The sequence below is a fragment of the Kogia breviceps genome, chromosome 3 (assembly GCF_026419965.1).
Source record: "Kogia breviceps isolate mKogBre1 chromosome 3, mKogBre1 haplotype 1, whole genome shotgun sequence".
NCBI classification, from domain to species: Eukaryota; Metazoa; Chordata; class Mammalia; order Artiodactyla; family Physeteridae; genus Kogia; species Kogia breviceps.
Window position 1 is genome coordinate 167,479,359 of NC_081312.1, and position 20,339 is coordinate 167,499,697.

Here is a 20,339-nt window from a genome sequence, read left to right on the forward strand (position 1 = left end):
CATGGGGGCTCTCATGTCCTCTGTTTTATAGTTGTCAGCTAATTTTGGAAACTGGCAAGCTGTGCAGAAATAGATAGCTCTTGCTTCAACACATCCTAAAAAAAGAACTGTTTGCATAGTTCAGGAGTGGGATGGGATAGGAGAGGATGAGGAAGAGCACTGTTTCAGATAGCTAGGAAACGTCGGCATCATTCTGTGTGCCCTGGCAAATGTTCTACACATTTAAAATTCAAGTTGTTTTTAAGGAATGCTAAATAATCTACAAAAACTGTGTAATACACACGGAACACTTGTCTGCTTTTGAAAAGTACTTGCCTCTTCTGGTTTTTGTTTTTTCCTTTGATAAAATGGAATTTGTAGCCCAACTTCAAATTTGCAGAAAGCTTTCCTGTTTGTTCACATTGATGATTGATCCAGCAACTCTAGATCAAAGGGAAGCATTATTATTCCATTCTGGGACTTAGAGACCCCACGAGGCAGAAGGAATTGCCCAAGGATATGCAACCTATCAGAAACACACGCCCTCCCTACCTCCCTCCATCATTTTGGTCTATTTCTTAGCCCCTAGGTCAGTTCTGTTTCTTGAAACATATGACTTTGCTTTTGTCATCTTTTTCATCATTGTTTTCATTCTTTTTTTTAGCATTCTGCTCTCTTCTTGAAATCAGATTATCTTGGTAATGACAACTAAGGACAGAAAATTAGTGCAATTAAACTCCAAATATTGCTATAACAAAACAGGCATTTTAGAAAATTAAGAGACTGGAACTACCTGCCAGTAGACAATGTTCTAGTTTTTTTTTTTTTTTAACTTTCTATTTATTTATTTATTTATTAACATCTTTATTGGAGTATAATTGCTTTACAATGGTGTGTTACTTTCTGCTTTATAGCAAAGTGAATCAGCTATACATATACATATATCCCCATATCTCCTCCTTCTTGCATCTCCCTCCCACCCCTCTAGGTGGTCACAAAGCACTGAGCTGATCTCCTTGTGCTATGCGGCTGCTTCCCACTAGCTAGCTATTTTACATTTGGTAGTGTATATATGTCCATGCCACTCTCTCACTTTGTCCCAGCTTACCCTTTCCCCTCCCTGTGTCCTCAAGTTCATTCTCTATGTCTGTGTCTTTATTCCTGTCCTGCCCCTAGGTTCTTCAGAACCTTTTTTTTTTTTTAGATTCCATATATATGTGTTAGCATACAGTATTTATTTTTCTCTTTCTGACTTACTTCACTCTGTATGACAGACGCTAGGTCCATCCACCTCACTACAAATAACTCAATTTCATTTCTTTTTATGGCTGAGTAATATTCCATTGTGTATATCTTTGTGCCACATCTTCTTTATCCATTCCTCTGGCAATGGACACTTAGGTTGCTTCCATGAGACAATGTTTTATGGTTCTCTGGCACTCGTATTTACTGAGTGTCTGGTATGTGCCAGGCACTGAGTATTCAAAATCTTGAGTAAGACGTGACCTTTGACTTAGAGGAGCTTTCACCAGTGGAAAATTCAAAAGTATTCACCACTTTATAATTTACATAATATCCTTTATTGGGGTATAAACACTGTAAAGAAGGATCAGGATTTAAATTTTCTTGGTGCTTCTGAAAGAACCCAGCACAGTTAGTATTGAATGTATTGTAAGTGTTCAGTGAATATGTTGGATAAATAAATATTACTGATGCAGATGATTTATGCTTAGAAAGTAATGTTATTAATAGACATTGCAATCTATATAAGTTCATTGGAAAAAGCATGGTCTTTATGGCATCTTTTGTTCAGTGGACTTTATTTTTTAGAGCAATTTTAGGTTTATAGCAAAACTGAGGGGAAGGTAGCATGATTTCCCATATGCCCCCTGCCCCCTGCCCCACGCATGGCCCCCTACGTTATCAACACGCCCACCAGATGGTGCATTTGTTACGACTGATGGACCTACACTGACACGTCCTCATCACCCAGAGTCCATAGTTTACATTAGGGTTCACTGTTGGTGCTGTACGTTCTTTGGGCTTGGATAAATGTTCAGTAATGTGTGTCTACCAGTATGGTATCATAAGAGTAGTTTTACTGCCCTAAAATTTTTTCGTACAGTATCTTTAAGTCCTCTCAATTGGGTTATGAAGGAACATTATCTAGATGAAGCATAGCATATTATGCTACGTTTATTTTCCTCAAGGGTTTCTTTATAAAAGGTATAAATTCGTGAAAATGTGAATAATTCAGATGATTTGTTAGCAATAATAAAGCGGTAAAAACAATCAAGTTATTATTTTAAAAGCTCTCTGTTCTAATGATCTCAAAAATGGCAATTGGTTGGTGAATCCTTGCCGCATTGCTGCTGCCAAATACAGTGGTTCTTTCTTTGTATTTTTTTTTTTTTTAAATTGTGGAGCTACGTCTTCTAATGGAATCATCAGGGTTTTTTGGTAACATCTAGTAATTTAAACTGTATTTCACTCATTCATTCATGTTCACCTAAAATTACTTTTCCTATGAAGTAATGTCTGTCATTATAATGTAAATTTTTGAGAACGTGGTTGTCTAAAACATCAATTTTCCCATGCTGGTACTAAATATGTAGAAAGCGTAACTTTTTTTCTAGCATTTGTCTTTGACTGTAAAGGTAAGGCCGATGCCTTGAGTCTGTGGTTGAGAGGAATTCTGCATTGTCTTTTGTGTATAAATCACACCTATAATTCACCATCTAGGAATTTGTAGTTTACTTTTTTTTTAAATAAACTTATTTCTTTATTTTTGGCTGCGTTGGGTCTTTGTTGCCGTGCGCAGGCTTTCTCTAGTTGCGGCGAGCAGGGGCTCCTCTTCGTTGCAGTGCACGGGCTTCTCATTGCAGTGGCTTCGCTTGTTGTGGAGCACGGGCTCTAGGCGCACAGGCTTCAGTAGTTGTGGCATGTGGGCTCAGTAGTTGTGGCTCACGGGCTCTAGAGCGCAGGCTCAGTAGTTGTGGCGCGTGGGCTTAGTTGCTCCACGGCATGTGGGATCTTCCCGGACCAGGGATCAAACCTGTGTCCCCTGCATTGGCAGGTGGATTCTTTATCACTGTGCCACCAGGGAAGTCCCTCTAGTTTACTCTTTAAGAGGAACAAGAACTTGGAGAAACTTGTAACAACCACGTCTTTTTTCTCCCCAGTATTCATAGTTGTCTTGTCCCTAGACCTAATATACCATCAGTTTTTCTTAAGCTTGTAAACTGGAAAAAAAAAATGCACAACCTAAAAGTTGAGAATTATGTTTTATTTGGTGGACAAAACTGAGAACTTAAGCCTGGGACACAACCTCTCAAATAGCTCTGAGGGACTGCTCCAAAGAGGGGTAAAGGAGGAGCCAGGGTATATAGGAGTTTTTCCAACAAAGACCAGGTGTCGGAACATCAAAAGATTCCTGTTAATTAAAGAAAACCAGATATCCCAAGTTAAGAAATTTAGCATTTAACTCTGTGTGGGAAAACGCAAGAGTCTGGACTCACTGAATTCCTTTGATAGGCACCTCAGCTATCTGGGGCCAGTATCCTGTGCTTTCTTGTTTGTTTTTTTTTTGCGGTACGCGGGCCTCTCACTGTTGTGGCCTCTCCCGTTGCGGAGCACAGGCTCCGGACGCGCAGGCGCAGCGGCCATGGCTCACGGGCCCAGCCGCTCCGCGGCACGTGGGATCTTCCCGGACCGGGGCACGAACCCGTGTCCCCTGCATCGGCAGGCGAACTCTCAACCACTGCGCCACCAGGGAAGCCCTCCTGTGCTTTCTTATCCTGAGTCTCCTCTGGGTATATCACCGGGGGTGGCTGCAGCTGGCTGACTGCTAGATGGTGGACATTCTGTTTCTATCCTGAGTTCCGTGAGGGCGGCTGTAACGTGATGGCTTGATGGCTGCAGCATCCTTTGTTTACTGATATGGCAGGCAACATTTTTTTCATTGATAAGCTACTCGTCATTTGTAGTTTTTCCAAAGAACCCAACTTAGTTTTCATAGAAACAAGAACTTTTCCGTACTCCTGTTTCATTGGTTTCACATCATGGTTAATTAAAGAGTAGAATGAGTCCTAACGTAAACGGGTGGGGGAACAAACACAACATACTCCTGCTGAGTGTGCGGACTTAGGTGATGGGAGCAAAGTGAAACGGGCGCTCTTGAGGGGGCTCAGCCACTGTGTTTCTCCAAGAGAATGGAGAGATTGTTGGCTAATCCAGGAAGGTTTTAAAACGGAGGTCGGTTGCAGACCCTTGGACTCTGTTGCTCTGTTGCAGTGGTTCCCCACCGAGGGCAGTTTAGCCCCCAGAGGACATTTGGCAATGTCTGGAGACATTTTGATTGTCACAGTCTGGGAGGGGGGGATACCACTGGCATCTAGTGGGTAGAGGCCAGGGATGCTGCTAAACATCTGCAAAGCACAGGACAGTTCCTCACTAGAAAGGATTATCTGGCCTGAAATGTCATGATAGTGCCCAGATTGAGAAGTACTGCCCTACTGTGGTTTCATTGGATTTATTATAATATAAGTCCAACGTAGTTTTAAAAGATACCAGGGGGACCCATAATATTTAAATATGTACAGCCTGGGGCCAAAAAATAAAGAGTTAGAAGGTTAGAAAGAAGGAAAGGTCATTGTACTTTAACTCTGGGATGCTGCTGTTACTGTGATCAAGCTCTAAATATAGATCTAACCCTCAAGGTCAACAAGAAGGTCAGAAAAGTTCACTAATTCATTCCTCACAGACTGAACAAATACGGATTGAGTCCTCATGTGTGTTGGTCTCAAGTGACGAAGTGATAAATAATAATATAGAATTCAAAAGGTATTTCTATTGTGATCCATGTTATAAAGGAAGACTAGAGGGAGGGGTGCTTCTTAGCTGGGGGGTACCCACAATTCCAGATTCTGTTTTGAAAGAGAAATGTCTTAGGCAGGTGCTAAATTCTTAGAAGAGTTGAATACATATGAGGCCTTCAGCTGTGTAATGGACAATGCTTTCAACTACAGTTTTGTTGAAGGAATGGAAACATTCTCTCGAAAGCCAATAGCAATGAAGGCTGAAGGTTTAATATTATGTGGTTATTTAGGAAAGAACATTTCTATGGGAGCTGAAATTATAATCACTTATATTTTTAAGGCAGCATGGCTCCAGGGGAACCAGCATGTCCCTAAAATGCCCAGGTGCTGTCACAGACAATAGGTGAGGGGGAGTTCTAGAAACCGGGAGGAAGTCCTCTATTCGGATCCACAAGATGAGTATGTAAAGACAATGTGAGTTTCAAGGTGAGATTCTTAACCCAGCGTTGACATATGAGCTTTTGGAGGTCCACGACAATTATAATTATACACCACATTTTGTGTATATGTGTATGTGTATATCATTTTTTTCGATGTAAGATATTTGTATCTTTAATGAGATTCTTTTTTTTTCTTTTCTATTATAGTTTGTTACAAGATTTTGAATATAGCTCCCTGTGCTATACATGGGACCTTGTTGTATATCTTTCTTTTTTTTTTTTTTTTCGTGGTACACGGGCCTCTCACTGCTGTGGCCTCTCCCGTTGCAGAGCGCAGGCTCCGGACGCGCAGGCTCAGCGGCCATGGCTCACGGGCCCAGCCGCTCCGCAGCATGTGGGATCTTCCCAGACCGGGGCAGGAACCCACGTCTCCTGCATTGGCAGGCGGACTCTCAACCACTGCGTCACCAGGGAAGCCCTCTATTTTATATATAGTAGTGTGTATCTGCTAATCCCAAACTCCTAATTTATCTCTCCCCACCCCTTTCCCCTTTGGTAATCATAAGTTTGTTTTCTATGTCTGTGAGTCTGTTTCTGTTTTGTAAATAAGTTCATTTGTGTCATAGTTTAGATTCCACACATAAGTGATATCATATGATCTTTGTCTGACTTACTCAGCATGACAATCTCTAGGTCCATCCATGTTGCTGCAAATGGCATTATTTCATTCTTTTTTACAGCTGAGTAGTATTCCTTTGTATATGTACATATCACCTCTTCTTATGAGATTCTTAAAGCGATTACATGACATGAAGAATATTATGCACCACTGTTCCTAAGAATTATACCTTGCATCCCTCAGTCTCAAGTTAAGCCCTCCTCCACTTTTAGAATATCTCAGCAGTAAGGCTCCATCTCCTTCTCCTCCTGCTTCCCATCCCTTCCAAGAACACATCTGTAATCAAAAGATAAGATACTGCAATTAGGAAAAAGTAAACTCTGAAATGTATCCCTGGTCGCTCTTACTCATGTGCTGCAGAGCTTCTCTCAGTGACGTATCATTTGTGCCGTTTGAATTGTCATAGCATCTGCCTTCAACCATCCCAACTGGTCTGACATTACAACAAAGAAATGAAAAACAGCAATTTGCTACTAAAATAATTGGATTTTGTGTTGTACGTGTTCCTTCATAAACCTCAGGTGACAGAGATCAACACGAACACACACCTTGCAATGAATTCATTCCTAAATGATTCTTGGAAAGAGAGTACAGTGTGCTTTGTTTCAGTGGAAAACATCCAATTGCAGTTTGGGACTCTTTTCCCTCCTATTTTCCGTCTGTATGTCGTACATTTTAAATTTTGAATGTTTTAAACTCAGTTGAGCTCTACCACCAGAAAGCAGAGGCAGATATTTTGCATGTGTATAAAATTTCCTTGGGAAGTAACCATTGAAACATTTATGGGAATTAATCAGAAATGTGATGAGTCGATTTTAAATTTCTAAACAGCTGCATATACAGTATCCTCTGCACCCATATGATTCCAGAATGCCCTGGCACATTGGATTATGGTTTTATTAAACACATTTTTATAATTTACCAAAATAAGCTAATCATGCTTATCTTCTTTTTCTTCCAGAGAGACAACCACAGAATTAGCTGGAAGTCTACCAAGGTAAGCAGCACACTTTGCTTATTCTGTACGTGAGTTCTGATGCACCCCCTGACAGAAGACCTGTGTCGCCTTGGAGAGGTCTTCTTCATTTTCTCTTCCTCATGTTAGATTTTAAGACCTCATGCTTCACCATGTAAATGCAAAAAACGGTGTATGAGTCGCATATAAGTGATGTAACCAAGAGGTAATGAGGGTGATGTCCACATATGACTTAGAAATCATTCTCATCCCTTGGAAGTTCTATCACATGTACCCATAAGTATATTGGAGCTATTTCCTCTGCAGAACTCATAAACGTGCCACTTCCTTTATTATATTCATGGTTATTGGTAATCTAAAGGCACATTGAATTGTTTTTTTCTTCAGTATATTCATTAGTAGTATTGTGTTCAAGTATTTAGAGATTTGTGAAAATTTTGAGCTTCCTCTAGAGAACTTACGTCATAGTTTTGATGATATATAAATGCATTTGTAATTCATATCATCATTTACATACCTAGTTACTGTCTCACCAGGGAAAGAAATCAGTATATAAATTGATCGATATCCAACATATATTGGATATCTTATGTCACTATATGAAATAAGAGATGATTGCAGGATGCCAATTATAGGCAACTAGCCATCAGAAATGATTACCGCTATTTATTAGAAGAAAGGAAAAAAAGAAAGAAAGGGAGTGGAAATGTTTTAAGAGATATTTTCCTGGGTATCACATACAGCACCTAGTATTGCGCCTGAGTCCTTGAAGGTGCTTGGTAACTGTCTGTGAGTGAATTAATAGGGCATAGGGTTTTGCCTGGGAAGTGTTGGAAACAGAAGTCAAGAGAATCTCAAGAACCAGAAAAAGAAGAGCTTACAGAGTGTGATGATGAACAGCCCTAGGGAATCGGGGGAGGGTACATATTGTCACCATCTGTTCCAGGAGATAAGCACATTTGTTTGCCTTTTTTTTTTTTTTTTAATGTAAAGAAAATCTTTGCTTATAGGATCATGGTTAACATGGCTAAAAAACTGTTTACTGTGATCCAAATATTTAAATTACTGTGTGTCTTAATTCTTTGGATAACATCCCAAAGAAGCATTTCAACCGCGCGCTAGTTTACAGGGTTAAAAGTGTTCTGGTGTACGCGCCCAGATGAGTTTGCTTGTCGTGCTGCTTTCAGTCTGGAGAGGGTCCAGTGTGAAGACTGAGGCACCTTGGCATTTTCTGGAAGAGAGAGAGTTGTGTATCTGCCCATGTTTGTGGTGCAGAAGTTAATCCCCAAATAATGGAATGAAGGATGACTTGTAAACTTTTCTAGAATGGCTAGGGAGTGGGCCACCCGCGTGTTGTCAGATGAGACCCGCACGGAGCTGTAATCATGCAGATAAAAATTACTGAGATGCCTGCGAAATCTGGTGTGCACCCTGAATTCTATTAAGTACTGTTCTGTTGTGAATACCAAGTGGCAATTCCCACATTCACCTCGAGTGATCTTCTGTTGTAGCTGGTTTATAACTGGAGGGAGTCTGCTCTCTTCTTGAGTTTTGTGGGAGGTATTTTAGTAATTAGCCTACTTATTGTTTTTTTTCATGAATTTTTGTTACTCTCCTATTGCATTGTGTTGAGAATAAACACGACACCAATCCCATTCTAACTGCAGTGTACATTCATTGAAATATATGGTGGTAAGGGCGTGAATATGTCAGTCATTTCTCAATTATTCTTCTAATGTAGCTTCAGGTATTCTTTTGACTTTCTCTGGGGGCAGTTTGGGACATTATCCATTGACAGTTCTTTCCCTTCTTCACATTACCATGATTCTGATTATTTGATGATGAAAAACTTCTCTTGCTGCCGTCCAGACTATTTCTTCTGTTAGCGTTTGTTTGTTTTACAGTCTTGTAGAATTCAATCAGTTGTTCAACTTTCAGCCTTTTTTTTTTTTTTCCTAACTTCTTCAGCCTGTCACTGGGAAAGTACAAATGAACCCTGGAAAACCTTGGTGCATTTAGAACAAGGCACCTGTCCTTAACTCGGTTTGTTTGTTGGCTAATGATTAGTGGAACATGACACATTGGGGTTAGGAAAAATGGAAAATTGCAATTCAGGCAACTGCTAACTTATGATATGTGGCTGGAGAGGAAGGCGGTGGTGTTTTATAGCAAGTTTATACTTTGGTTTTCCTTGGCTTTGACTGTCTTGAAGTTTTCTGAAAGGCCATTTATAAATATTGCACAGAGATGGGATATTTCAAATTTAGCTGCTTTACATAGCTGGCCACTGGTTGATACTATTCTGTGAATATGTACAAATCATACAGCAGTGGATTGTGTATTGGTTGTTAAAAATGCATCAAGGTTGAGATGAGATATATGTACAAGGTACTTGAACAGACACCTGGTTTGTCTTTCATTACGATTGTAACCTAAATGTGTCGGTGAATTCTTGCCGTTGCTGAAATTAAAGCCTGGTAATCATATGTCACCAGAAAAAAATTAGATTATATGAGCAATGTGTAAAGCATTGTAATTATATTATAAATGTTAAAACTGATGATCTTGTCAGGATTAAAACAAATATTTAAGCTGGCTACATATTCCGCTCATGCTGTCCTCTTAATCTTTTTTTTTTTTTTTTTTTTTTTTTGTGGTACGCGGGCCTCTCACTGTTGTGGCCTCTCCCGTTGCGGAGCACAGGCTCCAGACGCACAGGCTCATTGGCCACGGCTCACGGGCCCAGCCGCTCCGCGGCATGTGGGATCCTCCCGGACCGGGGCACGAACCCGCGTCCCCTGCATCAGCAGGCGGACTCCCAACCACTGTGCCACCAGGGAAGCCCCTTTCCTCTTCATCTTGAAGTGATCTGGCAAAGGGATGTATGGGTCCATTTTCTTGAGCTGTGAAGAGGATCATTTTTAATCTTACATATGACTCCGTGCTTTATTTTGCTGTAGCAAAGGACAATTGTCTTTCTCCATTGCAAGCATGCTTTTCAAGACCTTTTTCAGTGGTGCAAAGTTTTTAGTTTAGGTAGATGTGTTTTAATTAAATCATGGTAAAATCCCAATTGTTCAAATGGAATGGAGGCACTAAGTTATGATAATCTGGGGTTTTAATATAAAGGATGACTATACAGAGGAAACCTTTATTTTGCATAGCAGAGTAAAGGTGTAAACAAGGTGTATCTTAACAGAGGTTTGACTGTTATCCTGCCATATTAGTGGCTGTTTTTGAAAAAGAGAGAGCAGTTTAATTCCTTAAACATAGTCTACTGTTTCTCAACATAAACTAAGCAATATAGAAAATACAGCTAATTAACAAATCTTAATAGGAGCATCTTACAGACTACAGTGGAGATTCAGGAGCAGTTTTTAGAGCTCAACACCCAGAAGTCAGGATGCTCTTTGAAAAATATTGGTAAATGAAGCTTACAATAATTGAATATGTAAATAAGATGTGATTTTTTTTTTACTGGCTTTTAGCAGAAACCAATGGAGGCAGGGGCCAAAGATTAAAGTTATAAAAGATACACTTAACCTTTTTTCTTCTATTTTAATCCAATAACTTGATCTTTTTTCTATGCCTCCTCAGAGGGGGTTAGGGAACAAGTATTCATTGGAAGCAGTGGAATACCCAAGGCCTAGAAATCACCGTACACCATCAGATTATTATTTGAGCTTCTCTACCAAGAAGTTAGAGCTACTTGGTTGGTGTGACTCTCAGAGAGAAAAGTCATGACGTGGCAGTTTCACTTGCGGAGTTTTGATCTTCAGTTATTGGTCTTTGTTATCTGAAATTTGAACTCAACAGAGGCCATGCAGTGGGAGGGCAAGACTGAACTCTCTGACTGACCAGATTTCTCAGTCATGGTTATCACTGGTCAGGTAGCAGCAAGGGGCAAACGTGGAGACAAAGAGAATCAAAGCAATCTCTGCCAGCTCAGCTCTCCACTTGCGCTCTGTGGGTTTTCTGTTAGGTGTTCACTCCCCTCTGGGTGGCTTTCGTAGGTTACAGAATCTCATATTTCTCATTGTCCTCAATTAAGGTGCTATCTTCTGAAAGAACTTTAGAAATTAGAAGATGAGAATGTTGGTGACACCAAAAGCAAAGGCAACAAAAGCAAAAGTAAACAAGTGGGACTATATCGAACTAAAGAGCTTCTGCAGGGCAAAGGAAACCATCAACAAAATGAAAAGGCAACCTATGGAATGGGAGAAATTATTTGCAAATTGTATGTCTAACAGGGGCCTAATATCCAAAAATATGTAAAGAACTCACACAACTCAATAGCAAAAAATCCAACAATCTGATTTTTTAAATGGACAGAGGACCTGAATAGACATTTTTCTAAAGAAGACATACAGATGGCCAACAGGTACATGAAAAGATGCTCAGCGTCACAAATCACCGGGGAAATGTAAACCGAGACCACAATGTGCTGTCACCTCATATCTCTTAGCATGGCTCTCATCAGAAGGACAAGAGATAACAAGTGTTGGCGAGGGTGTGGAGAAAGGGAATCCTCAGGCCCTGTTGGTGGGCATGTAAATTGGTGCAGCTACTATGGAAAACAGGATGGAGGTTCCTCAAAAAATTAAAAACAGAACTACCATATAATCCAGTGTTACCACTTCTGAGTATTTATCCAAAGGAAGTGAAAACAGGATCTCAAAAAGATATCTGCACTCCCATGTTCATTTAAGCAGTATTCACAATAGTCAAGACATGGAAACAACCTAAGTGTCTGTCAGTGGATGAATGGATAAAGAAGTTGTGTTGTGTACATACAGTGGAATATTATTTGACCATAGGAAGGAAGGAATTCTGCCATTTGTGACACCGTGGAGAGAGCTTGAGGGCATTGTGCTAACTGAAATAAGTCAGACAGAGAAAGACAAATACCGCATGGTATCACTTATGTGCAGAATCTAAAAAAAAGTCAAACTCATAGAAGTAGAGAGTGGAAAAGTGGTTGCCAGGGCCTGAGGCTGGAGGAAATAGGAAGAAAAAAATGTTGGTATGTCCAGGCCAACCTTTTACTAAGTAATCTAGAACTGATGAACATTTCCTATCTTCTTTATAATCCCTAAGAAAGAACAATTTTCTCAAATTCCTGGGACCCAGGTGTGGTGCAGTTTGATATTTACAACATCTGTCATTTATTCATTAATTCAACAAAGGTGCATCGAACGCTAGCTGTATGCCGAAAATGGTTATGGGCTCTGTGGTGGAAAACAAACTGATCATCATCTCTTCTCTTAAGTAGTATAGTCTAGTGTAGCAGGTACAGATAATCACAGTGCTAGTTGAACAGTGTTTAATGCCATAAGAGAGGTTGACAGTCATAGAAATAAACAAAAGGCGCCAAGGGATTTCAGCAGCAAGATGGGATACCGCTGATCGGAGGAAGCGAGGACAGCATCGTGAGTCAGCCTCCTGAGCAGGACTTGGACAGACAGGTCAGGTTTGAGCATGTGGCGGTGGAGGGGGCTGTGCACTCCACACAGAGAGAACATCATCACCCAGGGCAGGTGTGCAGGGACTGTGTGCAGGGAACAGGAAGTGGTGCCATCTTGTTGGATGGAATGCAGAGGCAAGAAGAGATGCTTGGAGGATCACTGGTTGATGTGAAGGGTTTAGACACCAGTTTGAAGAGCTGGTATTCTCTTTGATACTGTTCATCCAGGGAGTGTTCTAAAGCCTTTGCTTACAGAGAGTCATCTGGGCAAATTGATGGAATGGATTTGGGGAAAGAAAAAAAGGTTGACATTCTCCACATGGGCCCACATGGTACTCCCAGACCTTATAATTCCTAGAGCTCCCCTGTCTCAGATTCACTATTTGGCTAACAATAGAAAACAAGCCTTCTGGTTTAAGTGATTGTTTTCCAAACCTTACACTGCCCAATTTCCTGCTTCTAGCACCCACCATCATACTGCACACCGACCCTGAGGCCACACTTGCAGTTGGTAAGAAGTATTCTTCCCTGCTCCAACCCCCACCTCCTAATCTTTTACAGTGTATCCCCCACTCATAGTCTATGACTAAATTCTTTCCTGCATGAATCTTTCTCTTACAGTATTTTTATAATTTTTCCCAGGTGAATCCATTTAATAAAAGGCACTGTAGCAGTATCAGGGTGGAAACTGCATATTGAGTTTGTAGCTATAGTTCAAGAGGTCTGAGAAGACCCAAGGTGAATGTGGTGCCCTGGTGTATTCTCTTTCTCCTCTGCCATCCTCAGCATCTTGGGTATGATGTGCCTCATGCTCACAGTATGACTGCCACTGCTCCAGCCATCACATGGAGATGCAGCTCCAGCCATCACATGGAGACATGACCACATCTAGTGAAGAAGGGCATTTTTTCTCTCATGTATTTCTATTTTAGGAAAGAATTTCTTGCCCATGCCTAAGCTCTTATGGAGGGGAAATTGGGTTTCTTGTATTGGCAGCCTTTATAATGGGAGTCATGTTCTGCCATCAAGAAGAAAAGAAAGAGTCAGGGTAGGGGGAAAATGGTTTTATGTATGTAAGGAGTGGTATCTGCCACAAGAACTCTTCTCTCAACCCTCAGCCTATTCCAGCTGGGCTTCTGACCCTTTCATACAGTCCTGGTCAAGGTCAACAGCAACCTCCATCTAACAACATCCATTGGCCGGTTATCTGTTTTCTTATTTGGTCTCTCAGCTGCACTCAAAGTAGGGACTTCTTCCTTCTCCATGAAACACCTTCTTAGTTTCTGACACCAACTTCTTCCAGTTTTCTCCCTCTCTCACTGGCCGGCCTTTCCCAGTCTGCTTGCCTGTCCTTCCTCCTCTGCTAGACTCTACGTACTGAGCTTCCCAGGGCTTCCTTTGGCCATTTCTCTCTTCACTTGTAGCGAGGGTGTGGAGAGAGATGTCATCAAGTTCATCTTTATGAGGATAGTTCCCATTTTCACATCTCCCGCCTCAACTGCTCCCTTGAGCTTCAAATCTGAACACCCAGCTGTCAATTTAATATCTCTTCTTGGATATATAATCTTCAATTTGATGTGACCAAAGAGAACTCTTGAATCCTACCCCCACCCACCTTACCACCGTGCACCCAATTGTTCAAATAAGAACTCTTGAGTCATTTATATTGCCTCTTTTTCTCATACTTAGCAGACCATCCATCAGTAAAGCCTATCGGCTCAACCTCCAAAATTCATCTTTAATTTGGCCACTTTCTCCATCTCTTTCTAAGCCATCATAGACACCCACCTGCACTATTAAGATGGCCCCTAACTGGTCTCCCCCTTCCTCTTTTGCAAACTGTGCTCCACATGGTAGCCCAAGAGGTCTTTGAAAAGTCATCAATCAAACCACATTGTTTTTGGCTTCAAACTGGGTAATAGTTTCCTCTTGCTGGGAATAAAGTCAAAACAGCATACTTCGGCTTCTGGGGGCCTCTATAGGCTGCCTCTGTCTACCTCTGCAACCTCATTGCCTCCTGCTCACCCTCTCCTTTACTTTGTTCTTGACATACTGGCCTTTCTTCCCTCTCACTTCCTCAGAGATCTCGCCTCTGACCACCCTGTTCTATGTAGTCCTCTCCACAGCACAGTTACTCACGGGCACATCACCATATTGTATTGCTCACACAGCACTTGTCGTTGTGTGTTCACTCATTTGTCTGTTTATCTATTTTCTGTTCCCCTCCCTTCATCCCCAGAGCAGAGTCTCCTGTGGCTTTCTTGTTTATTCCTCCGTTCACAGGACTCCCAACAGAGCTGGCAGCAAGTAGATGTTTGAATGACTGTGTGAGCCCTCATTTTAGAAGAAAATTGAGGACCAGTCTCTCAGTCTTTGCATTTCTTCCTCTGTCTACTTGGAAGTCTCTTGTCATCTCCCAGTTTTCCTTCTCCCTCTCCAAACTATCTCTCGCTCATTCTTCTAGACCACGGTTGGCAAATTATAGCCCACAGACCACATCCAGCCTGTGGCCTGTTCTTATAAGTGTTTTCATTGGAACACAGCCAAACCCCTCTATTTACACATTGCCGGTGTCTGGTTTTGTGCTACAAAGGCAGAGTTGAGTAGTTATGGCAAAGACTGTATGACCCGGCAAACCAAAACTATTCATTATTTACTATCCGGACACATCTTAGATGCCATTTCTCCTCTGAAGGCTTCTCTGTCCTGAAGGGCTTCATGATTCTTCTATTGGTGTCCAAAGTCTCCAGTGCTAACTCCTATCGTAGTATCTGTATCGTTGATAACAGAGTTCAGTGGAGGACTTTTAGACCTTCTCCACTAAGTAGGACATGCATTGCGATCTTACCAGCATTCATAGTTTTCCTTCAATGTCTAGCAGTGCCTGGAACATAGTAAGCCCTTAGTAAATATTTACATAAGTCTTTGAGTGAATGGATATTTTGTATGAATGAGTAAACGTTTGAACTGGGAAGTGTCCTAGTCTGCTGGGGCTGCTATAACAAAATACCATAGACTGGGTGACTTAAACATTTATTTCTCACAGTTCTGGAAACTGGGATGTCCGAGAGTTAGGTGCTGGCAGATTCAGTGCCTGGGTGAGGTCCAGCTTCCTGCTTTACTGTCTGCTGCCTTCTTCCTGTATCTTCACCGGGTTGGGGGTGGGAGGAGGGGAGAAAGGGAGAGAGAGCCAGCTCGCTGGTCTCTTCTTATAAAGGCTCATAAGGGGTCCCCATCATGAGGACCCTAATCTCCTCCAAACCTAATCACCTCCCAAAGGCTTCACCTCCTGATTCCATCACACTGGGCATTAGGGCTTCAACATATGAATTCTGGAGGGACACATTCAGTCCCCAAGAGGAGTGGAAGGAAGGGAGCCTTGAGGAAACCTCCCAAAGTAACAGTCTTAGACCAGATATATGATTCCCGCCTTCCATCACCCTTCTGTCTGCTCACTGCATTATACGCTTGGCACTCAGAAAAATGCATCTTATTGGCTGGGAAGTTATTAACCTAAGTTTGACTGTTGCCAAGCCGTTCAGAGCTGTTGCTGTTGAGTCTCTGTTAGCACAAAGGTTATAGAGATTGGGCTTTGGGCTCAGACATGGTTCAATCTTTTGTCTGCCATTTCTTAATCGTGTGACCTTGAGTGAGTGAATTAATATCTCTGTCTCCGTTTTTCACTTGAAAATTTGGAAACATTACGATACCCATCATAGTGTCACTGTGAAGAGCTAATCTATATAAAGTATTTAGCCCGGCACCCAGGGAGTAATCAATACCTGGCAGCTCTTAGAGTGGCGCATTCAAAGGTAGCTTTGTGCTCGTTATCTGGGTAGTGTCCCTGTCAAGACAAGATGCCTTGTTGCATTATAAGAATCAGCCTAGTGAAGTGGTTCAGCACATACGCTCTGGAGACAAACTCCAGAGTGTATCCAAATCTCTGTTCAGCTCCTTACTAGGTCTGTGATCTTGGGTAAATCTCTGCACCTCTCTGTGCCTCATTTTCTTTATCTGTAAATTGGGAGTCATAATAGGACCAGTTGTTCTGAGAATGAACTGACGTGATAGGTGTAAAGTGCTCAAAACAATGCTTATTTTATTTTATTGTAAAGAAATTAGAGTGGCATGCTAGTCGAAATTTGTGATGGGATATGAAGGAATATTGAGCCATAGGCCATAGAAACCTCTAACTCAGATATTAATCATTCAGTGGCTAGATTTTTGCCATGCTATGGATGATTATTGATTTAAAGCAAAATGTCCCAAGTATTAAATATAAATTAATTAAATTAAATATAAAGTTCCCTTGACCTTGCTATAATGTCTGAAAATAACAGTTCCCCAACGAGGTGTATATGCAGGTATTGCCCATGTGTCTTGGGCAGCTCTGTCAGGAACATGGTTTTCATTAATTCTCCAAATAACCTAAATCAAAACATTTCATTCTTTGTGGATGTAAATAAGAGTCTATAGTGAGTGAATTAAATTACACTTCTTATATAATACAGTGTTCTGATGTGTAACAGACTATTGAAGGAACGATCTTTACAAGGAAAACTTTAGAATATTGTTAAGTTACTCACTGCATGACCTATTTAAATGGCTCAGATTCTTCTTGTTGTAGACTGCATAATTAAATTTTAAATGGAACATGATAAAGAAGTTATACTGGTGATCTCCAGAGACTTTGATACCCTATTTGGCTCTTATAGCAAAGGCATACTTTAAAATTTAATAAAGGCCTGCCCTAATTTTTTTCCCTTTTAGATTTTCTGTATCTGCTCAGGAATCCAAAGCTGTGTTATATTATCTACAAGTGTTACCTGAAATAAATGATGAAAATAAAAATTCTTTAAAGCACATTTATCCCAATTTGAGAATTCCATTATTTGCACATGAGAGCTTTTGTGTAGCCTTTGAACTCCTTGAAGATAAAACCTGCCATTTCCCGAATTTGTCACCATAGAGAATTGGGGCTTTATTCATTCTATTTGTGGAAGCATTCATATCTTCAGAGCTTCCAGAGCAAAGGGGTAGAAAATGGATTCCGTGGAAGATATAATTTTGCAATTAGAATTCCTTATTTGCTATGTAGAAGTTGTACTTCTTGAGAGGGTTGAAGGGAAAACATACACACAAACACACACACACACACACACACACACACACACACACAAACACACACAGCCTGTTGGAAGAAGGGCTAATGCAGAATTCCTGGGTTGAGCATCCTAAGAGCTATTGGAGCCTCTTGGGTAAAGAATTTTGTTTCATAACCTTCCATCATTCATTTTCTTTTGTATTAGAAGGGATGCTGCCAAGATAAAATTATATGTTAAATAAATTTTTCTCATATTTACTTAATACTGCTTTGTCGTATAAAGCATATTAGGAGAAAAGCTTCTCTGTCTTCCCTAAAGGATTTCAGATTTTGCTGTCCACTGAGCTTTGACAAAACACCAGGTGCGAGCTTTTCTCTTCCCACCTGAAGAAGGTATAAGGTTTTTATTATACCTTCTTAAACATTTGCCTCCATCAATGTTTGTAATGTTCAAGCTCCTAAGGTCACGTAAATTAATAAAATTTATTCTCATTTATCCATACATATTTTTAAACCTTGTAAACCTTCCTTTTCAGATTAGGTTTTGTAAGTGTTTCTATTATGTATTTCCCTTTGCCTTCTTTCTGGCAAATATACAGATTTCCTTTTGGGCCCAAACTCCTCAAGCATCTGATGTTGTTTTCATTTTTCAAATAAGCAGCATTAAACTCACATACCGCTATATAAAACCAAACTGAGGCAGTGACACAAGCCATCTTTAACCCTCTGCTTCTCATGCTTTTGGTGGGGGAGGAAGGATGGAACATCAGGGAATAATGCTGAGCTACATAAAGGATGCTAAAGAGAAATTCTTATCAGGAGCATGATTATCCAGTGAATAAGTGGAAATTCTGCTTTACCAACACAGTACAACATTTGAGACCCTCTCTCAGTCAGATTCAGACCTATGAAAATCAGGTGAGCATCTCCAAGAGTGACACCTGGTGGCCTGTAACTCATTATAATGCACCAAGTTCCCTTTCCAAAGCAAAGGGAAATCATTCCCAAAATAGGCTTTCAGTGAAATAGGTTTCTGTGAATAGTTCACAATTTTAAAAATATATTTAATGAACGATGAAGATGCTTATGGACATAATACATTATGAAACTTGTCGCTATTTAACAATATTGTTATTACTAGTTGCACCACTGAGCACCCATATTAACAAGGAACTGGGTCCTATGGAGGATGCGAGGTGCGATGCATCCTGCTTTTAAGGGGTCGTACAATGACCCCTGCTTTTAAGAACCAAAAAATTCTAAAAGTGGAAAGTTGATTTATAGTAGGAGCAAGTATGTTCTTCACTAGCTCTCCATGCCTAGGACAAAGTCTGTCACGTGATAAGATGAAAAAGTTTCCATTGAATGCATTAAGTATCATATAAATTGACCAAATATTTAAGTTTGGAGGAGAGCAAGAACATTTTTTGGTAAGGCAATTAGAAAACCCTCACCATGACGGATGTAGATCTGGGAAAAGACACAGCAGTAACAAAGCAAAGAGCAAGGAATGTGGAGTTTTGAAATAGGGATTCAGCCAGCTGGTTTCATCTGGTGGTTTGTTGAGAGAATAATGAAAGATGAGAGAAGTAGGTAGAAGCCAGCTTGCACACTTTAAAGGGATAGAAGAGTTTTCCTTTTGCTTTGTTTTGTTTTCAGTGAGCCATTGGAGGTATTTGCGCAGGATGAATATATGATTCAAAGGGCATGTGAGCAAGGTGACTCTGATGGTGTCCTGTAAAACGTATTATTCTGGAAAGAGCAACACCAGCCCATAAACTCCGTGAGGACTAGGACCAAGTCCATTTTGTTCATCTCTTTTATCCTCAGCACCTAGAACAGTGCCTACAGGTGCTCACATATCTGCCAAAGGAATTAATGGTAAATGGGAGATGAGGATTCTTCCAGGTAGTTCAAATGAGGATAATAAGTACATGAACTAGATTGGTCTTTGTAGAAAGAAAAAAAGCAGTGATTGAGTACAGAAAATACTGGGAAAAACAAATCAGTATTACTTGCTGAAACTCAGGCAATGAAGGAGAAGTTTCCGGTTTGTCTCGCTTCCGGTTTGGGCATGTCATGGGTGTCACCCATCAAACCCAGCGAGAGAGGTCTGGAGAAGGCTTGTTGAGAAATGCAGGGCTAGAAAAAGGGTTGCTTTACATTGAGTTTGAGATAAAAGCCAAATATTTAGATGAGCATTTCTGGTAGAGGGTGACACTTGTGGATGTGGAACCGCAGGTTTGAGCGTTGAGTAGTAAAGCGTCTAGGGAGCTGCTCGCCTAGAAGTTTAGTTGAAGTCATTTTGTGCACACATGGGTTTTGTGGTTGTCTGTCACAGTGACATCCTTTGCCATATTAGGCAAGAGGCAAATTTGACTCGGAGTCCTTGAGGGCAAATGATGTTGAAGCAGAGATGAGTGTAATACTCAAACTGTTTCTAATTCATTCTGGAAATTTCTCAAGAGAATGAAAAAAGGAAGTTCTCTGGGGGGTGACTTACATATAGCCTATGCTTTCCTTTTAAATGTGTACCTCAACTGCCATCTTGGTCCTGACACTCACTATGAAAATTTGGTACCTGGCACTCCTGGAGGGGTTGTGTTGGCGGCAGAATCCTATATGCTGCCTGCTCCCATTTGGCCTTTCTCATCTTGGCCTGGTGTTTCTGGACTAATTCCATCGTGTCTGGAGTTTGATCTTCGCTGGGTTCTTGCCTGAAGCCCTGGCAGTTGACCGTGTTCAGTTGAGAAAGTCCTATCCAAGTTCAACTTCCACGATGAGGGATTTGTTTAGGGATGCTTTGGGACAACTGTTAAGGGAAGATAGGTCATAAAGGCAACCCGGGAGCTGGTACAGCAGATCAGCCCAGGGGTTGTT

At 40.9% G+C, this 20,339-nt stretch overlaps 1 protein-coding gene across 8 annotated transcripts in view; it reads left to right on the forward strand.

Moving 5' to 3' along the window:
• Window positions 1–20,339, forward strand: part of CELF2 (CUGBP Elav-like family member 2) — an 838,781-nt gene that overhangs the window by 425,855 nt on the left and 392,587 nt on the right. For all 8 annotated transcript variants that reach the window (XM_067030247.1, XM_067030246.1, XM_067030251.1 and 5 more), the window contains one exon: window positions 6,877–6,912. Coding sequence is in view for 3 of the 8 variants with exons in the window: in XM_067030237.1 (XP_066886338.1) it covers window positions 6,877–6,912 (36 nt within the window). In the remaining 5 variants the exon portion in view is untranslated. The remainder of the gene's footprint in view (window positions 1–6,876; window positions 6,913–20,339) is intronic.